The sequence below is a fragment of the Phodopus roborovskii genome, unplaced genomic scaffold (assembly GCF_943737965.1).
Source record: "Phodopus roborovskii unplaced genomic scaffold, PHOROB, whole genome shotgun sequence".
Taxonomy (NCBI): domain Eukaryota; kingdom Metazoa; phylum Chordata; class Mammalia; order Rodentia; family Cricetidae; genus Phodopus; species Phodopus roborovskii.
In genome coordinates this window covers 3,800,752-3,828,420 of record NW_026126412.1, presented here as the reverse complement: position 1 = coordinate 3,828,420, position 27,669 = coordinate 3,800,752, and the positions used below count along the sequence as shown (strand labels likewise).

Here is a 27,669-nt window from a genome sequence, read left to right as displayed (position 1 = left end):
AACACGTTATAAAATCCTAATCTTATAAGACACATGAGTTAATAGTCAGTCACCTCATAAAGGATCAAGTTCTTTGCTATTTTCAGACTTAGCTTCTTATATGTTATCAAAGTTAACCCTAAAACAAGTAACTAGAAAACAAGCAACATTTGTCTTATTTAGATATACTTAACAATGATCCTCAAATGTTTCAGAGACCTGAGAATACGGCACTGAAAATGTTTAATAAAAAGCTCTTCATGATAGAGACATTCCAGCTCCTGGAGCACCTCGTCTGCCCCAAAGATAATGGGCACAGAAGAACTCCACCTGGAGCTTATTTTAAATACGGCAAAGCTAGCCACTGGGTGAAAAACTGCCCTTCACTTTAACTGCTGCCCAGATGCTGTCAAGACTATGGACAAGCAGGACACTGAGGATATGACTGCCTGCCTTTGCTAGAAAATGTAGGTTGGTCCAGCCAACTTCCTACTTCTCAGGAGAGTCTGTAACTAAAGACTGATGCTGCACTAAGACCTTTGCCCCTACCTCCAGTGACATAGAGGATCCTAGGAAGGCTGCCTAGGTAGCCAGTAAATCCCTGTCATTTTAACAATTAGGAAGCTGCATTATGTCTGCTTACTCAGGTGTAATTTATCCTCCTCCAATATGATGGTGTTTGATGACTATGCTTTGCCAGTTTAACAACCATATTTCCCCTACCCCTGCAGAGGCTACAACCATGATGGTTGTTCATTAGTTAAGTTTCTTGTTAAAAATACAGACAGGTTTGCCTTGTTCACAGGCTTCATAGTAAAGTATTACCAGGTTTCAGGTGTAACTTTCCAATAAAGAAACACAGAAAATGATTTTAATATGTACAAATGCAAATTGTAAAGGTATAAATAAATGATTTAAGGTATGTAAAGACATTTCAGACTTCTGTCCCCTTGCTATGTTATAGTTATACAGGGATTGCTGAGGTTCAGGGTTTCAGCATTGATAAATGGAGTTCTGATAAAACACTGTCTAGTTAATATTCAGTCACAAGCTCAGGATTTTAAGTTTCCTTTGGTTGTCTTCTCAGTATAGACCTAAAGGTGTGGTTTCATCAGGCTAAAACCAGGCTCTCTAGACATAGAGAAAATAGTCATGCCTTTTAACCAAAAGCCTTTGCTATGACACAAAGGTGTGAATCTGTTGGAGCTGTTTTACAGACACATGCATGATCCAGGGGACGGGGACTGCTACTGTATCAACGAATCTGGCCACAAACAAACAAACAAAGTCATGCCACAAACTCCCTGAAGGACTTTGCCAATACAACCTGAGCACATCTCTGTTCCCTCCTCTCTGACAGTCTCTACTTCCCATGGCTAGCCCTGTTCATAGGGCTGGTGACAATAATCTGACCATTTTTTCTCCTAGCACCTTGCCTTCTCTGCTTTCTCCAGGATTCCTGAGGTCTCCATGGTGGCAGTAACCACATATGCCTCCTACTGCACCTAGGCCTCCTACTGAGTCTCTGAACAAAGAAAGGGAGCCAAAAAGCCCAGTTCTCCCTTGATGGTGACTACTAAAGCTTCCTCCTCTGAAGTTGCCAGCTGCTCAATTCCTGGCCTAAAACACTTATCGTTTGACCAAACTTGAGCACAAATCCAGCTTGTGGTGGGCACAGCACCACCCCTTACCTGCAATGTATAAAGCCCCCCTGCTTTAATTTGGAGGTGCAGCTTCTCCAGCTTCTATCTCAAGGACTGGAGAACTCACCTAGGAGTCGCTTTGCTCAAATAAACCTGTTGTTCCATTCCCCCCCCCCCATTCAGCTTGATGTTGCTTATTGCCTCAGGGAATAAACATATAACAAGGTCTGCAGAGCTAAAGAAAAGCCAGGTGAGATCCTGGTGGCAGTGTTAAACTTACAGAAATGACTGGAGAAGTTTGGAAGAGGGAATGCCATGTGCTTCATTTATATACCCGTGGGCTGGTAGTATATACGGACATTTTTCTCACTCACATATAAAAGTAACAATGGCAAACCAAGATAGAGTTCAGAGAAGCAGGGAGCTATGATGAAGAGTCTTCACGCATCTGAAATAGTGACAGGCCCCTGCACACTGGTAGCAGCGAAGTGGCTTGGGAGTCACGAGATAAGAAAACCCAGAGCCAAGGTGTAGCTGGAAGACACATATGGGGCTTTGGGTACAAAACTGGAATGAGTTGGGTGGGCTTGTGGTACCTGTAGGAGAATAGTTGGGGGGCATTAATCAAAAGGAAAGAAAACCCATCTAGTTTGAATGGGATAAGGACCTGGATATGATCCTGCATATGCCAAGGATCTAGATTTAAAAACAGAGAGAGAGCTTGATTTAGAAAGCTTGACCAATCTGAATTGATATGTTATATAAAGAAGAATCCATACAACACCTGGAATGGTGAGAACACTCTCCATAGGTGAGTCATGGGACATAAAAGGAGTCCATACAATGTTTGGGACATGGTACTATATTCACTATATTCACATAACATTCCTTGCCATTTCCTAAAATAGGGAAGATGTCTCAATTAAGAGGATTATGATTTCTTACTCCTCAATTTTCACGATGTTTACTTCTGTGTCCAAACTAGGAATGAGTCTAAATGACTGCTGCTGGCTTCCTATCTTGAAGTACTCTTCGAAACAGACTAAAATGTCAAGTGTTGATCTAATGTAATTTCTAATTATTTATTATCCAATTCAGGTTTTCACTTTGGAAGTGTAACTGCCTTCTCCCAGTTTTCCTAGGCATTTCAAGCTCTGAATGTCAACACTGTCTATATAATGGCACCTGTGACTGAAAAGCACCACACAAAAATATTCTTTTACTTCAAAGTCCTGAAATAGAAAGATAATCATATTGGTTAAGCAGTTCAGTAGTTCCTCTGCTATGACCACCCAGGACTGCCAGCACAAGTCTGGTTTCCACCGTTTGTGCAATATTCAAGTAGAAAAAAAAATTTCATTCAACTTTGTCAATGACTGCTTTTTACTTTGAGGGTTTTTGTTTTTTATTTTGTTTTGTTTGTTTGTTTTATGTTGTATTTAGGACATTCTTGAAACTAAAAATACTCACTTGAACTTTTCAGCAGGATTCTGGGTATGAGGCCACCACCATGGAGCAGGGTCTCTAGAAGCAGGCTCCACTTACAGCATGGCTGGGACAAGAGTAGTTTTAACTGACCCTCGGCATTCAGTCCTCCAGCTGACACAGGCCTTTCAAAATGCAAGATAAGATGGAGTAATGAAGTTAATCTGTCTATGAAATTAATAGCCTTAAAGTCCAGATGTAATGCCAACTCCCATAAAAGTCGATTCCTCCCAGATTCCTCTGAAAACGCTTTCATGCTTGCTTACTTTAGGGCTGCTGAGGGAAGGAATTACATTTAATCTCAACTAGCTCTAAAAGCAAATTAATGCTTGGTAGCCTGCCAACCCTAAAGCTGATAGAAAATAACCATGCCTATATTTTGTAGAACTCTATTTTTCTTTTTCTTTTCTTTTCTTTTCTTTTTTTCTTTCTTTTTCGTAGAGAAAAGAAAAACCACTTAAACATTTATTTTGAATGCCATCATTTGTTCATCCACTAAAGGCATAATGACTGAGTACTATATACTATTAGCTTCTTTTTTTATTTGGGGAATGCTGTTCCATGGGCTTTTGAACACTTGGGATGTTGCTTTATACTGAAATTGCTGACAAACTAAAGGAATTCAAAACTTCTGTGAAGGGTCTACCACAATCTAATTATTTAATAAGAAAATTCTTAAATCAACATGCAATTATCAGAATTAATGCTACAATTCACCCTGTGACCTACTTAAGTGGTATCATCAAAGAGAAATAATTCCAAGACAAACAGACTTCTGCTTTCTAAACTGTCATCAGTTATGAGTAGAAAATCGGCTTCCCCCAGAGAACTACTCTCATTTCCTGAGTAGCAGCAGGACATCAGAAAGTGGGAATTATCAATAGCATTGTTTAAGTTTTCCTTCTAAAATCCCTGAATGTGGGTCATATAAAAGTCCTAACAAGAGAGACAAACTTAGAATAACAGCAAAATTGAGAAACAGACCTGCCCTGAGAGGAGGGGGGGGGGTGGCTACAAGGGCTGCAATGTGCTAAAATGCAAACATATAAATTCTTCTGTTTGTTTCTCACCTTCGAGCCTAGGTTGGCTCTGAACTCAACTCACAGGATAGCCCAGTCTTGCCTTAAACTCAAGGCAGTCCTTCTGCCTTGGAATCCCAAATAAAGGGATTGTGGGTATGAACCATCAATCACATCTGGCTAAAATTCTTGAGCTTCCTCTCATTAGAAAGTACAGGGGTAGACCACAGAAATCTTTACCCTAACAAGGTCTCTCTAAGAAATCCTGCTGCATGTTACAGTTTGGGACCATTGCTGCATGTCACAGTTTGAGACCACTGTTGCATGTTACAATTCGTGACCACTGTTGCATGTTATAATTTGGGACCACTTCTGCACAGTAGTAGAAACAGAAAAGATTCACATTACCTTTCAGGCCTCTGGGTCTTTGTACCCATCCAATATTGGCCTTGACTTGCGCCCAACAACGGACTAAATGTTTGTGTTGCTCCAAAATTTAAATGTTTACACTTTAATTACAATGTAGCATCATCTGAAGATGGAGACCTTATACGAGAATGTTGGGTCAGGAGGTGATGGTGATGTCCTGAATGGGATGAGAGCTCTTAGATGAAGAGCTAGACAATTATCTTACCCTACTTTGGCCAAGAGGATACAAGAATTCTTCCTGTTGGCAACCTTGATGATGGCAATCACCAGAACCTCACTGCTGGTACCTCACCCCAGTATCTGTCATAGCACCCTGTGTTAACTAGGACACCGTTTATCCACAGAGCTTTGTATGACTTTACATTTACCTTAATCTTACCCATCTATCCTAGCTAGTTTTAATCAAGTCAACACACACTGAGTTATGTGAAAGAAAGGAATTCAACTGAGAATCTTCGTAGGGCATTTTCTTAGTAAACATTGTGAGAAAACCCAGCCCATTGTAGGTAGTGCCACAACCCTGGACTGATGGTCCTGGGTTCTATAAAGAAGGCAGGCTGGTCAAGACGTGGAAAGCAAGCCAGTAAGCAGCACTCCTCCATGGCCTCTGTACCAGCTCCTACCTCCAGAGTCCTACCCTGTTTGCGTTCTTGTCCTGACTTCCTTGGATGATGAATTATGATGTGGACGCATAAGCCAAAAAACACTTGGCCTTTTTCCAAACTTGCTTTTGGTTGTGGTGTGTTTTTTTTTTCCCCACAGCAACAGTAACCCAAAGACAATACCCTTTAATTTGTAGCAAAAATTCAACTTTCTCTGAAAATTCTTCACTATATGTTTCTCTTCAGAGTGGCCTCTGAGGTAAAGAACTTATGACAAGCTCACACATTTCAGCTCTTATTATTTTATCAACTAAGATTTTATCTCTTGTTTAGACTCAAGTGTCCTGAGGATACTTGTTTTCTATTAACCAAAGATCCTACCACTCCAGAATGTAGATACTGCTGATGCTGCTGGCTGGCTGATTTGAACTGTTAGCATGTGTGAGCACAGGCAAAGGAGAAGAAATGACAAAAGAAAAGAAGAGGAAAGAAAAGAATTTGCATTTAGAGCAAGAGGGAAGAAAGTGAGAAGGATCAAAGTTATAATTAAAGAAACTTCAAAGCATCTTCTCCTTGGCATGGCATCAGAAACATTTCACAACTTCAGGATACACAAAATTCTTCAGTCTGTACTTAAACTCTGGATCAATTTAGGCTTTCCTTCTGAAGCCTTGATAACTGGAACCAAGAGTAACTCCTTGGGAATTTGGGCAATGCTAGGTAGGGGAATATCTGCCATGGGTGGCCAATGAAGAAAGAACAAACAACCTAATTCTCAGCTAGGGGAGTCAAAGCCATGGCTTCTGAGATTCCCTGGATCCAGAGTTACTTTCCATTCACTGTGCTGAACCTTGGGTGTTGGGTTTCTAAGAAACCCTGCAGGTTACTATAGAGGAAAAGCAGCTAGTGGCAATTGTTACAAGTATTCTTGGTTGGTTAATCTTTCCCATCTACATATTACACTAGGGTTTGTGATACAGCTAAAGGACAGTTTTGCTTGAATATAGAGTGAGGATTTCTGACAGACAGTTAGAAGATGGCAGGGGCAATATCATGGGGGCAGGCTTGGTTTCAATGTTGGAATCTGTATCTATTTATGTGTTTAAAATGAGGGAGTTTCCTCATATGGTTGCAGTGTAGAAAACTGATTGCAGATAGTGTTTTTAACTCAGTCCCATTCACTGTCATTTGAATGTCATTGCATGACATTTCATTGTACTCTATCTGAATACCTGGATAATAATAAAATCCTCAATTTAACAGATGGGAAGATGTTCACTGAAATGTACCTTAGTTCTTGGATCTTCCAACTTACCACAGATTTTGAAATGTACAGTAGAATGAACCACTATGAGGAAAAAACAAAATAGTACAAACATTCTTCAATCACCAAGCTCTGAGTAATGAATGCATTGGAAAGTCTGTGTGGGGCATATGGAGAAGCATATGTTCACTCAGCCTTTGAGATGGTAGAGCTGTGAACGTGAGATTAGTCTGAAAACGACAGAGAGGGAAAGTGCGTGTGTGTGCGTGTGCGTGTGTGTCTGTGTGTGTGTGTGTGCATCAAATGTGTACATGTCAAATTTTACTGTGACATACAGGAGAATAAAAATTTACAAGTCCATCAAAACTCATACATTTCATCCTGGAAGACAGAATAAATTCATGGTTGGATTGTACTAAAATTATACTCCAGTAAATGCTGTATTCCTGGGCTTAGATTGGCTCAAAAGAACTCTTCAAACTGGTTTATGACAATTACAAGTGGTTTTTATGGAATAATCATGAAAACTTTTGGCTCAACCTTAGCTGAATGATGATAAAGTAAAATGTATAATTTCTACTTTTTTAAATATTTACTCATACAGGATTTTTAAGTCAGTGAACTTACGCTACTCCTAGTGCACACTTTTTCTTATTTCCACCTTTACATAATGCCCAGGCCAGGAGTTCTGTATCATACTCAAGTATGAGTGGACATACTGCTCAGACTATATGACCATAAGTGAATTCATCCTACCAAAGATGTGTCTTTGGGAAGCTACTAGGTGGTAGAATAAACAATGGAATCCACATCTTTTGGACACACCCAGCAGTGATAGCCACTGTCCTTTATGTCAGTTGGCCACAACAGACTACACAGGTCTATGTACCAGGAGATAAAAGTAGGAGTTTCTTTTTTAGAAGTCCATGATGATCTAGTGGGAAATTATTTGCTTTGCAACCCTGTAGCCTCATCTATTATATGTTCTGTGGGACAGGAAGTCCAACTTTTTTGGTGAAATGGTGTGGGAGCAGAGAAAATCTCTGAAAAAAAAATGTGTGAGGAGTGGATGAAGTGAATGTGTGTTGCTGACATGAGCACAGCCCTGTCAATGATCCCAATATCTCAGACCCATGGGGACTGCCTAAGCTGTCCGCAGTCTGAGTGAAGATACTGACAATGTGTACAGATATTAGCAACCACAGCTTCCCCCTCCAAGACAACTGAGGCCTGAGACTAATCCATTAAAGAGACCTCTTACAGAGACTACCTAAACCCACCTCCTTGTTTGTATGTATACCATGAACCTGTCTCCTCCTTATCCAGCTATATACAAAAAAACCATCTCATCACTTCAGATGTATAAAATACACACATTGCATCTCCCAGTTCATATCAACCAGAGTTTAGGGCCTTCCTAATCACAGATTTTATACATACATACATACATATGTACATACACACACATATACATACATACATACATACATACATACATACATACATATATCTGTGTGTCTGTCTTCTCTACACTCCCTCATGGGCCCTGTCACATTAAACTTTGAGGGTGGGGTGGAGGTCTTAGTGACTGCACTGGGAAAGTGACATAAGTTAGCAGGTAAAATAGACAGTGGTGATAGAAAGAGTAGCTAGTCAAATGATGTGATGTCTTAAGTGCTAGTCTGTACTTAAACTTTTTGGGGGGTATAGGCAGGGTTCAGAAATTCTCTGTGTAGCCATGGCTGTACCAGAACTTGCTCTTCCCTGGAAGCAGGTTAACCTCAAACTCTGCTTCTGCCTCCTGAATGCTAGGATTAAAGGAGAGCACCACCAGACCTTGCTAAAAGTCCTTCCGCCCTTCTTTTCTTCTTCTCTTCCTTCCTTCTTTTTAGAAGTTATGACAAGCCTTTATCATGAAGAATCAATGACAGGACTCACAGAACTTAACATGGGGGATAGATCTCAGTGGTATAAAGAACAGACCATTTGGGAAGTCAATAACTATACATCTTCTTGTCTTTACGTCTTGGCCCATGATAGATCAAAGATGAAGGAATGCATACAACTTTAATTTCCCTAATGTTTAGGAAAGACAGGATGTAATGTTAGGGAAATAAAACTAGAGATGAGCTAGGGAATATAATTCAGTTGGTATAGCACTTGCCTACTACATACAAACCCAAGTTTAGTTCCCAGCACTGCAAATGCAAGTGTGGAGATGACACCTGTAATCTCAGCATTTGGGAGAATCAGAAATTCTTGGTAACCTTTTGCTACATCAAAGCTCCAGGCATGTTTTGGGAAACTTGAGATCGAGATCCTCTCCACAAACAAAACAAACAAACAAACAAACAAACAAACAAAAAAAGAACAACTGTCAACTAATGTCTGACTCCTGGGAGCTGCCAAGTGAACACTTCAGAATCTTCATTTTTTGGTTTAATAACTGCAACTATGTATTTTGCATTGGGTCTCAAGATCTTACCCTAATCTCCCAGATTGCACCCTTTGAAAAAAAACTTACAGGCAATTAAGGAGTGTTGGAGGCAAGGAATTAGTCTTTCCAAGGAAGGGCTTGTTCATTTTATGTAACACAAAGAGGTCAGCACTAAAATTGTAAACATACAAATAGCACTAAATGAACTTAGAAATTTGTATTTATATGTTTTTCACACACACACACACACACACACACACACACACACACACACACACACCAATAACAAAGAAAATGATTTCTATAGGAAATGGGTGGGGGTACATGCATGGGAAGTATTGGAGTAAGGAAGAGATAGAGGGAATGTTGTAATTTTAAAAATCATCCCATGAGAGAAAGACACCATGTGACAGAGCTTCGGTGGAGGGCTTTTGTTTGTTTGTTTAATTGGGGAGAAGTTAACAGGAAAAAGGGGAAAGGTGGAAAGGGAGAAAGGAGATCTGTCTCTGGGGACAGGAGAGGCAGAAGAGAAGAAAGAGGCAGAGAGGAGGCAGCAGAGAGAAGGAGAGACAGACAGGCAGAGAAACTGAGAAAGAGAGAGAAAGAGAACAGTGAAAGGTGGGCAGGGCCCTTTTAAAAGGGAAGGTAGTGAATGAATGTGCGCAGGAGGTCTGCAGCTGAGGGCATATCCTGTCAGAACCCCAAGGACAGGTCAGTACTGATGCCTGAATACTAACAGGGAACAAACTATGTAATTATGTTTTAACTCTTAAAAATTAAAAAAGGAAGCTAAGAAAGAAAATGTGTTGACATATGAAAACAAAGCAAACAAATAAATTCTACAACTTCCCCCCAAGTCTTAAGTTCAGCTCCTCCAATAGTTGACTCGAAAGGTGACACAAATCTACTTTTGCTTTGATATCTCCTTCTCTCCTAGTGTTCCCTCCACTTAGAAAATAAATGTTTTCACTTGAATTTTTGTACTCAGGTCTGTTTCTTTAGAATATTCAAGTTGGGATGAGCATTGAGGTACTCACAGTATGTTTCAATCCCTGTTTTAAAAATACTGAACAAGTAAGCCAAAAAACATTTCATTAATAAACATGGATGCTTTAAATCCAGGTCAGTCTGACTTCAAGACCCACGTTCTTTCCTTTACTTCATGTTGTCCCTAATTAAGCTTGATGGAGACTTGGTGGATAAGTTGTATTTTCTGGCACAGAAGATGTTTGGCTCCATCCAAGCTTCTTGATTGAAGATACCAATTTTTTAACCCCAAATTGAGTTTGGTCTTCAGACTATATCCCAAATTGGAGCCATGTTACTTAACATATAGGGAATGATTTCAACCAGATGGTTTCTGGCATGGATCACTGGGACAAATTTATACCAGAAAGCATAAGGTACATTATTCAGAGAACAAAGTCAAGAGCATAACTCAAGACAAGCTGAGGGTTGTGACCTTGATGCAGGGAAGCTCCAGTGCTGTGACATTACTCTCCTTTTTCCATAACTCGTCTTTCAAAATCTTTCCAAGAAAAGGAGCAGAGGAAACTTTTAAGTCACTTTGTCATCCTTCTCCAAGAAGATAATTTTAGTACATGAGAAAAAAGTTTTAGAAATTAAAAACTCAACATACATTCTTTACCACGTTAACCAAAAGTATAAAAATTTCAGGTGGTTAACACTGAAAATATTTGCAAATAGTTGGTATCTATAATGGACGTAGCTAAATCTCAATAGTAGTTATGATTATAGATAATTGAGGAAGTAGAAATTGGGTGACATTCATCTGCATTTATGTATGTATGTATACATATACACATATGAATACATATATGTAGAATTTACCTTGATATTTAAGCACTAATTGTCCACTAATATAGATTTACATACTTAAAAACACGACGATTACATGTGTGCATCTTCACACCTGTGTATGTTGAGCAGGGAATTAAATTGGGGTTTTATGCATGCTAGGTAAAAACTCTAATTATATTCTCTAGCTCTTCTCTAGGAGTTTTACTTACCTGGCATTGTATCCAATATTATCTAAAAATTAAGAGAAATTCAGATTATATGCACCTCTTCCCCTTTGGTCAATCTAGCATGATTGACAATCTAGCCAGATGTAAAGACATGAAAAGGTAGAGTCATTAACAAGTGCTTTTAAGGTTAGTTCATTTTAATTTTGAAAATAATGTTAACAATTGAGCCATGAGCTTAGGAGTTCATCTGAAGTCCTAATAGAGCCATGAGTCAGTAGGATACTGTCTTCCGGACACCACAGAGTCACTGCCCAGCCCCTAACTGCTCCAACCTTCAGGAGCTTTATCTTTCTGGAGTCAATGACTATTATCAGTACCTGGCTACCAGATAAAACCTTATTACCGGGAGTTCCAGAAAGGTTTCCTTTAATGTCACACTTCTGATAAGTGTGGTCAGCCAGTGGGAAAACAGTTCCATTTTCTATCCACTTTATCGCCCTTGTAGTAGAGCCTTTTAACATGTTTAGATAATTGATAAAGTCTGCCACTTACTGAAACAGATAGCTCCTTACTGGCCAGTTGTTAGGAATGACTGCTTGAAGGATATTTAATGGGATGAGTGGCTTGGAGGCACCTTAGCTCATTTAATTCTCATAAGTCTCCCATGAGAATAGCTTGAAAAGCAAAGGAAGATTTTTTTTTTTGAAAGAAGAAACAAACAATAGTTTTGCATAGAATGTCTAAGTAGATCAATAAGATTATATAATATTTATGTCTCAACTTCCTCATCAAAATATAAAGTGAAACAGAAGCTCTCATAGGTTAACTCATTTTCTGGTATCACAAAACAAGTATAAAAGACACATCTATTATGAAACTCTGTAGTTATGTTTATGATCACAATGTAGTTTTCATATACTACTTTTAAGTCATAATAGGAAAGGAAATATAAGCCTCAAGATAACTATATGTTGTCTATCTATCCATCTGAAATTCATAGTTCAGCTGCTATTTTTAGTCCCTTTAATAACTGTCTGATTCAGAGATACTGATTTTTGCCTTTGAAAATCTTCCCAAAGATCCTGCTATTTGTCCATCCGTACTCTGGAACAGCTACATCACAGCTCCCAAAACTTCTCCCCTAGTCAGCTCTGTGCTTACACTTGGCATCTCAGAGTACAAACTCTCCCAGCTCTTTTCCTCAGTGCTCTGTTCAGCTTGCCAGCAATAGCTAAGACACTCTTAAAATATTTTATATTAAAATAGACTTACATCATTTCCTCCATCCCTTCTTTCTAGGTGGTATCTTATGAGGATACCAGAAGTAACCAGCTCATCAAAATCACACTTTCCATACCAGAGATCTACCACTCATATGAAGTGCTAGAAATATTTAATTTTGCAGTTAATATACATTACTACTCTGAACTAACCTGCTCATTCATTCATTCATTCATTCATTCATTCAGTCAGTCAGTCAGTCAAATAATATGTACTGGGTATCTTCTATAGAGGGAGACAGAAGAATAAACAGAGGAAAGGCAAACAAAGATACAGCAAAAACAAAACAACAACAAAAACCCCACTAATCTTTAGAATTAAGTAAAATCTTCCCTACAAAACTCATATCTGAGCTGAGCTATGAAGGTGAATGGCTATTTATTCTTTAAATAAAGATAAAGAGATGCTAGAGAATGGAAGAGTGGCATGACAAGAAATGGTGGAAACAGCAATGTGTGAAGAGAATTCACATTGTGATGGTTGTCAAAGAGTTTGGAAATGTAGGAAAGACTCATATGCATGTGACCTTTCTAGACAATGCCACACAACACACACAGAGAGAGAGACACACTGAGAGATATGTATGTATAAATGTACTCATTGAAAGGCTTTAAGTCATAGGTATGAAATATTATATTTTGAGTTAGAAAAAAAAATGGCTTGGGTTTGAAAAGTTCTGGCTGTAGTTTAGAAAATAAAGGAAATGAAAGTCAACCCATAAATTATACAAAACTTGCAAATCAGAGCCCAGGGTGCAGTTCAGTGGAGGAGTGCTTGCCTACCATGAGCCAGGCTCAGCACCATCAAGAAAAAGCAAGGACAGGCTGTCATGTTATGGCAGGGATGAGTAAGATTACAGTGGTTTGGATTAAGGTGAAAGTGGCCTTATGGATGGTTTAAAATTATGGAGATTTAGCAATAGGGTGTGAATGTTGGTAGAAAAGAGTCTCTAAATGTCCACCTGGGGATCTGCCTATGCAACGGAGTGAAGTTACCATTAGCTAAGCCAAAGACAGATAGAAGAGGATCAGGCTGGAAAGGATAGTGTCTGTAATGTCCAAGCATAATCTTTAAGAAAAATATTCATGTATGGTGCTATCTCTGAGTCAGTCTTTGGAGAGACAACATTTGATTTCAATAAAATAGAGTACAGAAGAGCTATAGGAGACCACAGAGACTATGATAGAACACTAAGGATACTCAGTATTTCAGGGGCGGGTCTGGGTACATGATATAAAAAGGGACATAAAGGTAGAAACAAGAAAGGAAAAGAGGAAACTGGTAGAATATCTCAAGAGGAAATCAATAGAACGTCCCAAGATGGAGGAAGTCAACAATAGTACTGTATGGTTGTCCAGTTGGTCCTCTTAATTTAGGTTGTTATATTCTTGTGTTGAGAAGGATTTTTTTTTTGTTCCAAGTTCCTTAACTGCCTCTTACCTTAACTGTAACACACAGCACAGTGACTTAACAGGGGAAAAGTCTGTGAAATACACTTGTCAAAGAAATGAATTGGATAAGTATTTACATAATATCACATAGTGAGGCCAAATATAACATATTTAGGAGGGAAGATTGTTGGAACATGGTCAAAAGAATGACCCATGGTGAACAATGCCTTGGGGAACTTGGGAAAAAAGGTAAGAGACCTTTTGCCTCAGATGCATTTTGTTTCTTGGATTTTTCTTGACTAGTTTTGTACCTCCTTTAAAAGTTCAATTTACAAAGACATGTTTATTCTTAATGGATGTCAGAGCATAGCTATAGAATTCAATCTGGTCAGTGTACCCTGAATCTAGATATGGCCTCTGCCTTGTTCTCCTATATAATCTACAGTATATGTCAGGCATTGTATTTAAATCGGTCTGTCCTGAGAAAGTTTTTGGAAAGGGCTATTCTGTTAATATTTAGTATGTGCTTACTGGCATTTATTTACATGTTTTTCTGATCATGTTTTCCTGAGCATGTTTTTCTAAACTCAAACAACCGTCCTTGGATCATTGCTTTCTTTGTTTCATTCATATATAAAAGTACACTGAAACTGAAGTAAGTTGCCTACAGCATTAGACTGTAGTCCGCCCTATTCTTCAGGCCCTCAGATACCAGGTTCAGCAGATAAGATCTGCTCTGGTCAGCTGAACACTCACCAGAACATGATATGTAAACATAAACAGTATTATTTTAAGTAAAAGCACAATAAAAAGCAAGCTCTCCAGTTGAGGAGAGACTAGCCTTGTGTCAAAGTATCCTGTCCTCATAGAAGAAAACAAGAATTAGGAAATGAATACACTGCTCCCTCAAGCTGATCATGCTACTCAGGTTCAGAGTGTACTTGTGACCTACTGAGCAAAGAAGACTTGAAAAAATCCCTTGGAAGTAAATAGTTTAATGAAGATCAAAGTTTAGGAAACATAAAAAAAGCATTAGAAGGAAACATACAATAAATTACTATGATGGCTAATCTTGGTTGTCAACTTGACCACATCTGGAATCAACTAAGCATCTGGGTACACCTGTGAGGAATTATTCTTCACTGGATCATTTAAGGTGGGAAGACCCATCCTAAATCTGGGCCGTATCTTCTCATGACAGTTTGCATAAAAGGACATGGAAAAAAGAAACTTTGGCTTTTCTCCTGCTTGCCCTCACTTTCACTGGCAAGTTCATCTATCCTTCCTTCACTGGCTGTAGAACCTACTTCTTCTAGATTCCAACATAGATTGAAGATCAGCCCATATACCCAGCCTCTTTGACCAAACATCATATTCTTGACCTTTCTGTCAGGAGACAGTCATTGTTAGACAAGCTGAACTAGCCTATAAAAGCCATAATAAATCCTCTTTTAGTATATAAAGATTCATTCTGTCAGGGTTGTTACTCTCAAGAATGAGAACTCTGATTGCTACAACTATCAAGAGAATATTCTTCCTTGAACATTTATACAAAATCACTGTATTACCACGCCATTAGTTTGATAGTGATATATTCACAAGTTGCTTTAGTTTAACCTATTATGAAAACAGTATCTCTTTCTAAATCATCTATACTATAGTTAGAGACTTTGAATGTCCTTTATTTTACTTAGTAATACATTAAGTAATGTGCCTCATAGTAACCTTATTGACAATATAGGCAAGTTACCTTCTACTTAACTTACAGCATTTTCACTGTTTTGGTTTAATTTCATGTCTTTCTTGCCCCTTTTCTTCCTACTTATTTACATTTAATTAAGTATCTTTAATATTTCTGAAAGCTGGTTCAAATCTTTCCTGAAATAATATATAGGCACAAAATAAATAGGCATTATATTCCTTAAGATGATAAACTGGCAAAACAGCTCAGGAAGTCAGAGCACTTGCCACCAAGCCTGACCACCCAAGTTCAATCCTCAGGGATCCTTATAATGGGGGGAGGAGAAAATTGACTCCCACAAGTTGTGCGACTTCCATAAAAAATGTTGTGACATGTATCCTCCCCTGCCCAACAAATGAATAAAAATCAATAAACAAATAAATTTCATTCCTAGGAAAATACTATAATCAGCTATTTCAGTCATCTCATTTCTTTCTCAGTTTTGTCTAACATGTTTTAGTTTGTTATTGTCTAATTCATGTATTTTCCAGAGTAATTTTTGTTGCTAAAATGATGAACAAAGTTTCCAAGGATAATCTGGGGTAAAAGAGAAGCAGTGATAGCTGGTTTAAGTATGGAAAGTGGTTTGAAAGGGATGGGGTTTTGAGCCTCATATTTCTGTTCTAGGACCCCCCCCCCATTAGCATGGCTGGCAAAATGCAAATCAATAATGATTTATCTTAGAATGATTTTTCTTGCTGCCCAGATTATATCACTATTATAAACATGCTGGGCTGTAAGTCACAGTATGTTAAATGGCCCTAGCAGAAAACAGTTGCCAGAATGTTACGCATCAAGTGGGATTCAGGGAAGGAGTTATCATACCATACTCTGCATGGAAATTCAGACAAGGAGGATATGGAATCTAAGGAGTCCTTCAAGAAGGATTTGGATAGGGAGGTTGGCTTTGAGAGGGTTTTTAAGACAATGTTTACTGGCACAAAAAGTCCAGACATGACTAAGCACTAGGAAGAGGCCAATCAAGTACTCAGAAGGCTTTGTCTTTTAAGGGTTTGTGAACAATGCTTGTGTATGGAGAACAAGGCAATAAGGGAGAAAGGAGTTACCCCAGCAGATAACTCAAGAAATGTGGGAAGCTTGATATAATATGTTTTAGGAAGGGGGAGCACTCAGTCAGAAATGTAGAGATAGAATAATCTCAACAAATATTGTAAATTAAACCATGTGAACAAAGAACATGTAGAGAAAATGGCCTTGCTTTTTGCTTTCTTTAATTGTTTCATATTAACGTAGTTTAATTGTAAGAAATTTGGAAGATACAGATAAAAATTAAAACCACTTGCAAACTTACCACCAGTGATAAAACCTATAAAGCCTCCACGGTTGGTATTTGGTGAGATTTTGCTTTCTTTTCATTTTTTTTTTTTAAATAATGCTCTATGTGTAGTAATTGTATAGCCCAATGTCTATCCATTATATCTACCTCCCAGTAACATACCTTGCCTAGACAACAAGGCTTTTCTCACTCAGGAAGTTTGGGGTAGATTAGCTCATTATCCCTTAGAGATAAACACTAAACTAGCATGTGAGGAACCATGCAAAACTGAGTAATAAAAAACATACTTTATACAGCGACTAACTGACAGACTGTGGGGGAATCCTTGAGGAATGCCTGTTACTGTCAACTCTGAATGGGTTTCCTATTTAAAGGTGAAGGCACTCTTGCCAAGACCAACATCAAACGGACTGAGACATGGACAAGCTTCTTTTTCTTCAGAAAGTTGCTACCCACACCACACAGCCCCTTTCTCCCCACAAAGGAAGCACAGGAGTACTTGCTTATCCAACAAGAGCTCACAGAGGGCTACAAGATCATCAATGTAAGGTACTTGACACCATAACTGCTACACTCACTGCTGGCTTGAATAACCTCAAACTTACTAATCTGCTCACCCCAAATAACTATAAATCACTATGATTTCTATAAGTTATCAAATACCTTTTAAAAAGCAATCCTTTTATTGATCTCTTACTAGTCTATTGTTTTAACTCTCCTATAAGTGATTTTTTTCAATAACAGTACAGAACATTAATTGTCCATTTTTCTCTTATAAACAACACTTTAATAGCTATTTTATACATAAAACTTGGCTAGCATCTTCACTTCATTCTTTATAGTGGAATTTTAAAAGTGGATTTCCAAAGGTGTTTTTAAGGTTTTCAACAGAAGCTACTAACAAAGTCCCAGAAAGCAAGCACTGGACACCATTTATGCTGGGAGTGAACAGGGACTCAGGGCTGAATCTTTCTGTTAGGGCAATAGATCGTTTACTGACAGAAGCAGAAAAAAATGACTCTTTTTAGTTCATTTACACTTGGGAATAGAAAAAATTGAGATGCTAAATATAAAAATGAACTTTTTTTTGTGATAAGTTCCCAGGCTATAGCTAGGCTGAATTAAGCAGGACTGAGCAAAGAATATGAGTCTCACCCAATGAGGAATTGGTGGTTCCAAAGAGAAAAAGGAATGTGCTGATGGGAGAGGCACATATGCTTATATGAATATGCACATATGAACTTAGAGAGGTGGTGACAGCATGCAGAGGACCTGCATAGATCAAGCCAATGGGGTCCCAGGAACGAGGGGGGTGGACACAGGACATAACCACTCTGTAACTGCTAGTAATATATTTCCAACATAAAACAAGACAGTATTCAAGACACCAATAGCTCCTTTAGCTATTCATGATATTTTATTCTCAGATACAAAGGAAAAGCATATTTCCAATGACATACCCTACAAAGAATCAAACTGACATGCTACATAATGCCACAAAATGTCATCAGGTTTTTTTGGAAGTACATTTTACTCTGTGAATGCTTTTTCTGATTTTTAAGCGTTGTTAATTAAATAATAAAAATGAAAAATCTTGTTCATAATTATAAAAATTACTCCGCTCAACTTCTACCTAATATTGAGCTAAGTTAAAATGACTATCTAGTTTTCCTGTCTATATCAGATAATTAGCTGCAGAACTGTCAAATCCCCAATCATAGATCAAGAATGAATTTTTAAATGGCTAGGTAATTAGCTTAAATAGAATGAAGTTCTCAAAAATCCACCTTTTCCATTACATAACTAAGTTAGGAGTTAAAGACGTGAATGTGAGTGCTGTGTCTTTGATTCCTGGGCTTCAAGGAAACATCATGGAATTATACTTTCCACTTCCTTGCTTACTGCTAAGTACCTTTTATAAGATTCCTTGATACTCATGAAGCAGAGTTTCTACTACATATGTGAAAGAGTCACAGAATTATAGAATAGTATGGCATTGGAAGTTCCCACCTGAGTAAAGAAGGGTAGAATTGTGACATGCATGAAACCCAATGGAGTGGTTGATTAAGCAATGATGTTAAGGAATTTGAAGCTGAAGCCGACTCATCCATACCATGTTGAAAAGTCCTAGGGAAACAAAATTAATTATTTCAGAATATGCAGAAAACAGCAACTGTGGAGAGCACTGAAGTAATTTTGGAATTTTATTTAGTTTTCACAAGCCAATTTTAATAAAAAGTGGTACCATTTTATTGAGGACAATGCAACAACCCTATCCAAAGTAAACAAATAAATAAATTAATTAAAGAAAGAAAAAGACATAAAGAATAGAAAAAAGTAAACCTAAGAGTTAGAACCTTTGTAGAACAATCCTCACATGGAGAAGAAATAGTTATGTCAATAAAAATCCCACAGAAAATGCAATAAATACAAGCCTTGTCACTCAAAACTAGCATTCTTATATTGCATAGGATTTTCACCAAACTGCACATAATAAGTGCTAATATATATGTACATTTTAAGCAATGTGATATATATATAAAACAATAAATTAAAACTTACAATTAACTTTGTATGTTTTTAATGGCCCAGAGATACCTTGTAAAATGTATTAGCAAGATGCAAATTAGCAAGCTGTCTCATCGACAGCTACCTATTGGAAATGACTAATTATAGAATACTTTGTACAGATGTCCTGTCCACAGTCATCTTTTGAAAATGACTAGTATCTTTCTGAGTTAGCTCTAATTCAACTATAGATCTGGATCTAATAAGAAAGAATTTGTTACTTAAGTGCTTAGTATATAGCTTGAATGGATAAAAAATTTATAATGGACAATCTATTTGCCCACATCAAGTGAAGAGTAAAGACTTTTAGAAATGGGATTGCCTGAAGTGATCATTTCCATATAGTGAAGAAATAATATTTTTTTAATTAAAATATAATTACATCACTTTATCTCTTCCCTTTTACAATGCAGAAGTCAATGGATCATGAGGATCATAGCTAAATCACAGAAGAGGGGGCAGAAAGATTGTAAGGGCCAGAGGACTAGAAAGTCTAGTATATCTCCTAGAAATGATTGTTTAAACAAAATAAGACCTGCAAAATGAAAATATCAACAGACATGCATATGCAGAAGGTAGAAACTGGTCAAAATAGAATCTAATTCTGTTGTGAAAAAAAGACAACCCCAACTTCTTCTCACTTTGCATCTTGAATTTGTGTATTGTCCTATTTTCTAAACTTGACTTTTCTCTTCCCTAATTGTCTTGAAGAAATGGGTTATGTTCAATTAAGTATGCTTGGAAGATATTATTTAGACATTTAATATATCATATCTCCTTAAAGCCATTTTTTTTCTTTAGCTTCACTAAATTTTAGATCAGAGAAACATCTCCAAATAATTGTATAAATCAGGCTATAAATAACCACAAAATGCAATCAATCCACAGAGGTTAAGTACAAAAGCAGATAGAGGCTAGCAATGAGGACTTTCTGAAGAATTTATAGAATGGTATTGATGTTAGCAGCTAGAAATTTCATATCTTATAAAACAGATAAAACAGAGCAGTAAAGGATGTGATTGGAGGAAATTAAGAGTAATTGCTTTGATACTGTTCTAGATCAGTGAGAAGGGCCTTAACTAAGAGACACATATAAGAACTCTGAAGTTAATAGAATGAACTACAGTCATTATGACATGGGAGTGAAGATAGGACAGAGGGTTAAATGTAAAGGAGGAGCCTAGAGAATCTCATAGGAATTTCACTCAATTTTAAATAGGAATGGAGCTACGTGGGCATTTGAAATACATCTGAAGAGATACATAGGCATGACTTTGAATTTACTGGTCCAGTATATACAAAACAAGTCTGATTTGAAGATACCCATATGGAAGTCATCACATGTGAGTGGATGAATTCACTCACTGAACAAGTACAAAATGAAAAGATAGTCAAGTACATATCTTTGGGTCAATCTTTAAAGCATGGCATGAGAAAAAGAAGTACTAAAATGAAACTGCAAAGAAAAAAATCAGAGGAAAGGCAAAGAGCCAGGAAAAAGCTGTGTTAGGGAGGCTGTTAACAATGTCAACAGCTGAAGAGAATATACATATATTAGTTAGTTAGTCATTGCATGCATACGAGTGCCCTGGTCCTTGTTTATTTCTCTGGAGGGAGGGAGAAATCAAGCTGCAGAGACTCAGTGCTAGGACAAGCAGTAATTCGATGTGATTGCAAACACAAAATTAAAAGAAGAGTGCCTTTAATATGGGAGAAACGGGTATGAGGCAGAAGATAGAAACTATACTTCACAGACTAAGGACACAGAATGGTAGATAAAATTTATCAGAAGCTTAGTTGTAAAGATGTACTGTAGCTGAGAATAAACACATTAATCAAAAGCATATCAAGAGATAAATGGGAAAATAGTGATGAAAATATTTATTAAGACTGGATGTGGACAGAATAGTTGCCTAAAGACCATGGGTTGAAGCTCCCAGAAACAGAGTGAGATGAGAGAGGATGAAAGAAGGCACAGTGAGCTATATTTTCTCACAGAAGCACAGGGCAGGACTATCTACTGAGAAAACACACAATGCGGCAATGTCAAAGAGATGGCCCTTGAGAAAGCTAGAAGCAGTCCCCAGCAGTGTCAAGTGGTGTAGTTGTCAGCAGGTACAGAAATACTTAAGTGATAATCTAGTGTGGACCAGAGTCTGGTTAGAGGCCAGCTGAGGTTGGAGGAAGAGACACAAAACAGCAAGGATGTAGGAAGAAGATGCTCTTTAAGGAGCGGGAGATGCAATAGAGGCTTGTAAGAAAGACAGCCTCAAAGGGAGTGACAGCAAAGGGTGAAGGACTTCATGATGAACATGAGTGAATACAGGAGTCACACATATCACACGTATGCCCACTATTTCTGTAAGTTGTTGAGCCCTTTGCAGAAGTCCCTATTTGTCCAGAATTGGGAGGGCACCTCATGCAGCATGCCCTTGCCATCATGGTTGGCCATCTCTATAGCATACGTAGAGGATTTTCTTTGTTAAGTATTCCCTGACACTCTAAAACATAACTCCTATTGTTATCTCTTCCTGATCATCTTTTACTTTGTTTCTTTATAGGACTAAGCTCTACCTCCAATCATTTATGTTTACTGTTTTTTGTCTTCTCTGTGTCCCTAGGAGAAGGTAAGTAAAGGTTATTGAGAAGCAGCATTTATTGCATGTAGAAGAAATGGAACCAAACAGAGTTTGGGTCCAGTGTAGACTTTATCATTAGATTTGTAGTAATTTGACAACTTATTTAGCCTCTGTTTTCCAGTTTGTAAAATGGGGATATTACAGTGTGTGTGAGGATTATGTAAGCTAATGCATGCAAAGTATTATGTGTCAATGTCAACAAGGGATCAGAAAAGGCAAAGTGCTCTGTGAGAACAGCTGCAAGGTGGTGTGAAAAAGTGTCCACAAACATCTCAAAACCTATGAAAGTCCTAACAGTAGAAATAGTTACCTACTTGCAATTTTGTCATCAACAGAAGAAAAAAAAATGATACAGGATCTAATAATAGTGGAATGGTTAACTATTGCCAAATTTTCTTAGAATTGAAACCAAAGAAAACACAGTATTTAGCGGTTGTTTCTGTCCTCATCTTTTATAACCTACGGATTCCTGGGCCTGGCAGGAGTAAGGTTATTCAACTATACGGGATGTTATGGCAGATGTTTACGGTCTCAGAGGGGGTGTGATCTGTGTGAGCATTTAATTCCACAGCAAGAGCCCAAATTAGTTTCATTATTCTGGAGAGTATAAATGGGTGAAAACTGGTCCATGAGCTCATTGGGGGCAGGGGGGGGGGATAAGATGATGAATTTGCTATTAGTTAACCTCTATTGACATTTCAGCATACAACTAAAAGAGATGATATTCTGAATAATTTATATCAGAGAATAATATACAACCTTAAAAATCTATATTATATTTTCCTCTAGTAACATAATTTTTTATAAACCAAATTTAAATCCCTTAGATAATGTTAAGTACTTAAAGATGGAGGCAGAACACATCTTTTCTGTAGGTTATCAGATTGTAAAGAGAGCTTTGTTTAGGGGGAATAAATATGCCTTGTCCTTCCTACAAGATGAGACAGCCATGCTCCATCCCTCTCCTTAACACCACACTGCTTCTGCACTGACCAGGCATTTGCCACTCTGGCCTAGATGCATTTTCTCTTGCTTCTCTCATCCTCATGCATGCTATCTGTTATCTTTATTTTCTCTTTCCCAACATATAAACTTGTTCTTGGGCATACATAATCAGTTGCTGGGAGAAAATGAATCCAAGGCACCTCAGAAGTGAGAAAACCCAAAAGCTAAAACGACTTAGCTGGATTTATGTTTGGCTTGTGCCACTTGGAATCTGGCTGCAGGCCCAGCAGAGAGGTTCCCTAAATATGATGCTAAGAGTCTGCAACTCCACAGCAGAGTTAAGGCATCTCAACAGAGAGTTCTCTAGAAAGGTGAAGAAGGTGTCAGCTCAGAGTTCTCCTATCTCTGTGCACAGCCCTTTGCCTGGACCACTAGACATCTTCAATTAAAAAAAGAAATCCAAGAGAAAAACACTATCTTGGAAATAGAATTATGTTACAACTGAAATATTGTGATGATATGGGATATGAAAGACATGTGGGCCTTTTTGATGTTGCTACAATCAAGAATAATCACAGATACATATAAACTGTTCAATCAAGCACTTCAAGGTTGAAATAGAATCCAAATCACAGTTTTACTCTCTCTCTCTCTCTCTCTCTCTCTTTTTAATGCCATTTGTAAGTTTGAGGCCTGCCTAGGATACCTAGAAAGATCATGCATCAGAAAAAAAGAAAATAAGCAAGGTTGTTGGCACACACCTTTCGTCCCAGTACTTGGGAGGCAGAGGCAGGTGGATCTCTGAGTTTGAGGACAGCTACACAGAAAAAGCCTATCTTGGAAAAACAAAATAAATGAATGAATAAATAAGTAAATAGAATTAAATATAATATGTTTTCTCTGGGGTCCTATGATATTTAAATGTAAACATGTGTCAAGGTAAGGCACTTAGAGTAAAAGATAGTTTCCTCTATTACTCTGGCTGGTTTGCAATTCACAAATGAAAGACAGCACTCTGGCATTTAAAAAAAAAAAAAAAAAAAAGGACTTTAAGTTAGAAGATGACTAGCAAAATGCATAGCCTACAGTAGGATGGAAAAAGGATGAATAGAAGATGTTATCAGGCCGTGTTTAGAAAGAAGAAAGGAAAATGGATTTGCATGTCCATGTGGGAAGAGCATACTGCTAAGGGGAGGCTGAGAAGAGGGCATCTGGTGAGGAGAGAGGACAGGACGAAACACCGCTTACAGCAGAGTCAACCAGATGAAGGTTTGGCCTCCAGGCAACCAGCCGTTTCCCATGCTGTACTTTATTCAGACCACATACAAAGTGGTTGTATTTTTCTATTCTTTTCAAATACGTTTCCCAAGTAATATTTAGATGAAAGTATACAAATATATCCACCTTATAAACAAAATTGCCAGGATAAGATACTTTGAGAATCATTTTACATTGTCAAGGCTCCCCCCTTTTGTCCAAATTTTAAATACTTTTACTTCTACTCATACTTTTTTCCACTATGACACTTTTACTTCTACTCATACTTTTTCCCACTAAGACATGATCTTGCTACCTAGCCCAGGCCAATAAAAACCTGAAACACTTTTCTCTTGGCCAGGGACATGTACTATTACACCAGGCTAACCTATATTCCTTTCAGCAGCTTTATTTAGATATATAATTCAAATATCACAATATTTACATGTTTAATTATACAATTAAGAGTTTCTATTATATTCAAGAATGTTTAATCTTTATATCCACTAGCTGCCTACTTCTCTCTTCTTAACCACTAGTGATCCCTGTGTCTACAGATTTGCCTATGGCTTGGTGTTTCTAATGAATGGAATACCTGTCTTTTTAAAACTCAGCAGAATGCTTTTGTGGTTCATTTTTGCTGTGATATGTTTTAAAATGCCATTTCATTTATATTGTAGAATAGTATTCTTCCATATGTTTAATCTGAGTCTTGTTTATCTGCTCATGGGTCTGGGGGTTGTTTCCACCATGTGCTACTAAGAAATGTGCTGGTATGCCCATTTCTATACAATTTGTATTTATACTTTTTAATTTATGGTATGAACATGTGTTTTCATTGCTGGGTTATAATTTCATAGGCTTAACTTTTCACCTAAGCATATGCTGTACTCAACATTTTGAAGAATTACCTGTTTTTTCAAACTGTGTCATTCATTCTTAAAATGTGAAAAAGTTTTAACTGAAAATGTGTCATTCCCTAGGGACTGTGAAATAGCTAGAAAAAACTCAGACTAAGGCCATAATCTCAAGGACCTAACATTAGCATAGCTTCCAAGCAGAGCTATGGGTATACAACATTAGGATGTTCTGCAGTTTGGTAACTCCAAAGCCATATGAGCAATCTCAAGTGAACTGCAATACGAGTCTACATTCTTCCCTGTTTCTTATGATGCTACACTTTGACTGGCATGTCAACACTTATATTGTTCTATATTATTAAATGTTGGAACTACCTACTCACAACAACTTCCCACATTTTGGATAAGTAGGATTTAATTTTAATTGTCAGAATTTAACAACCTTTCCTAAAATTTCTTGAGTCAGCTTAATAGCTCATTGTTGTGATCCTTACACATAATCACAGGGCTATAGAGGGAATAGTGTTTTGCTTACACAAAAATTCACAAAGACAAGTTTAAAAAAGAACACTTTTTTTTTAACATTTTTGTTATGTATAACTCATCCTAAAACTTTTTATGTATAACAAGTTTAAAAGATTTTAAAATCATGTATCCTTGTGCTAGGACATAGTAGTCTTACACTAGGCTCAGAAGGAGCACATGTTCCACTGATCTGTCACAATCACTTGGAACAAAGGTGGTCCCTTCTTACAAGGAGTTTCATGCCAAGTAACAAGGGCAGGTACAGTTCATAAACATTCAACACATTTAACATCTTATTGTTGCTTTTCCTTCCCCAAGTCCTCAAAGCATACAGCTTATTTTTTCATCATGAGCAAGAGATGACAGTGTTTGAGAATGTTAATCATATGACAATTTCATATCTCTGCTGTGTAAAGTGACTTGAAAACCAATAAGGTTTTACAAAATACACATATATCCATGGGTGATGAAGAACACACTGCCTTATAGACATCCTTTGTCACAAAAATCAACAAACATTTCAAAGATTTGATTTATATCCCAGGAAAACAGCAAAACTGAGTCAAGGAGGATAGATACAAATTGTGAATATTTTGGCATTGAGAACTTTCAAAAACATGAAAATGTATTTAGACTTTTGCTCATGAATGAAAGCGACATGGGCCTATGTTTTATATTAAGAAAGTCTAGAGGCAGTGTTTGGAACAAAATGTTCCATAATTTTAGTTGAAATTAGCAGGTTAAATTTTTTGAGTGAGGTTACAAATGCACAAATCACAGAGCTCTGAGTACTTGCATAGTTGATTAAGTATACCAAAACGTCATAAGTTAAAAGTAAAGCATGTATGTCTCATTATTATTATCATTAAAATACATAATCTATGGTCATAATGTATTTGTTTTACAAGTGCATTTGGAGGTTAAAATTTTCAATCCATCTATGACAAACCATTAAATTCAATATTGCTCACCATGCCTAGGCCATGAAATTTGTCAACCTTGTTCCTGGTTTTCACAGGGCCTTTTTCTGAGATGACCTGACCCACTGAACTGAGAGCACAGAAATTTTCCCATCCATGGTAAATCAGTTTAGTTTACTAGGATTTATCAGGGACTTTAAATTCAAGCTTTTTATATTATAAGCCATTTATATACAATCTCACCCTTATGTTGGTTTTACCCACTGCTCCTTCTCTCTTAAAGCAAGTTCTCAGCTTGTTTTGCAAGAAGGAAGAACCTGTTAGCAATGGGTATGCTTCAAGCCAAAGTAGGGGAACTGAAAACCAAGTTTTTAATTACTCTTAGGCCGCCTACCACGTCAGCTGAGAATGTTTCAGAATGAAAACGGCATATCATTCTAACCAAAATGCACAGAAAGGAGCATTCTGCCTAATTTACAAGAATACATAAGTATTTACTCTTTGAATATAAAAACAAATTTTTGAGCGAATTTAAAAAATGATAATAAAGTATGTTCATGAGATCTTTTCCAAGTTTTATAATATTACCTATTACAATCAAGTTAAACTGAAACTAAAAGCAGTTTGAATTTTTATATCTTCTTTTTATTTATAAGAAAAATGTTTTATTTTTTCCAGTATAATTACCTATGTGCCTCTTCTTTCCATTACTAGTTAAGACATTAAAACCTACCTTTAAGGTCTATGCCAGATTTATTGAAAGTATGAGGCACATTAAAGCTTTTTAAAAATATATTTTTAAAAATTAGAACCACTTATATCACACAAAAAGTATAAATTACTGGGCTCAAGAGATAGCTCAGTATTTAAAAGATAATACTGCTCTTGAAGAGGAGACAAATTCAGTTCCTAGTGCTACATTCGGCAGCTTACAACCTCCAGCTCCAAGAGATCTGACAATTTCTACAATCACAGGAAACAGCACCCGCCTGTACACATGCTGCCCCCACTCGCATAGACATAATGAAGTTTTAAAAAGTTGAAAGCTATTGGATGGATGGATGGATATACAGAAAGGTGACAGAAATAAATTGAAAAGACAAATGATTGATAGGTAGAAGATAAATAGAGAGATAGATTAATAGACAGATCCTACTGAGAAAGTGAAAGTTAATGCCTGGCATGATTATGCAAGCTCATAATCCCAGTACTTAGGGGAAGGAGACAGAGGGTTTTACCTTTGAATTCAGTAAAGGCCATATAGTAAGGCTTATAATGCATTAAAAGAGCTTATTAACTGAATGGGTCTAACCAATAGACATGAAACATGTTTGGAGTGACTAAATAGTCTTGAGAGCTGTTTTATGCTTAATTTATAAAATATCCAAATTTATGATAT

The 27,669-nt window shown here is 37.3% G+C and overlaps 1 protein-coding gene across 1 annotated transcript in view; it reads right to left on the bottom strand.

Moving 5' to 3' along the window:
* Kiaa0825 (KIAA0825 ortholog) overlaps positions 1 to 27,669 on the bottom strand; it is a 404,739-nt gene that overhangs the window by 277,267 nt on the left and 99,803 nt on the right. Inside the window, exons 12-13 of the mRNA XM_051182787.1 lie at positions 18,567 to 18,683; positions 3,093 to 3,232 (exon numbers count right to left, since the gene is read on the bottom strand). Coding sequence (XP_051038744.1) covers positions 3,093 to 3,232; positions 18,567 to 18,683 — 257 coding nt within the window. The remainder of the gene's footprint in view (positions 1 to 3,092; positions 3,233 to 18,566; positions 18,684 to 27,669) is intronic.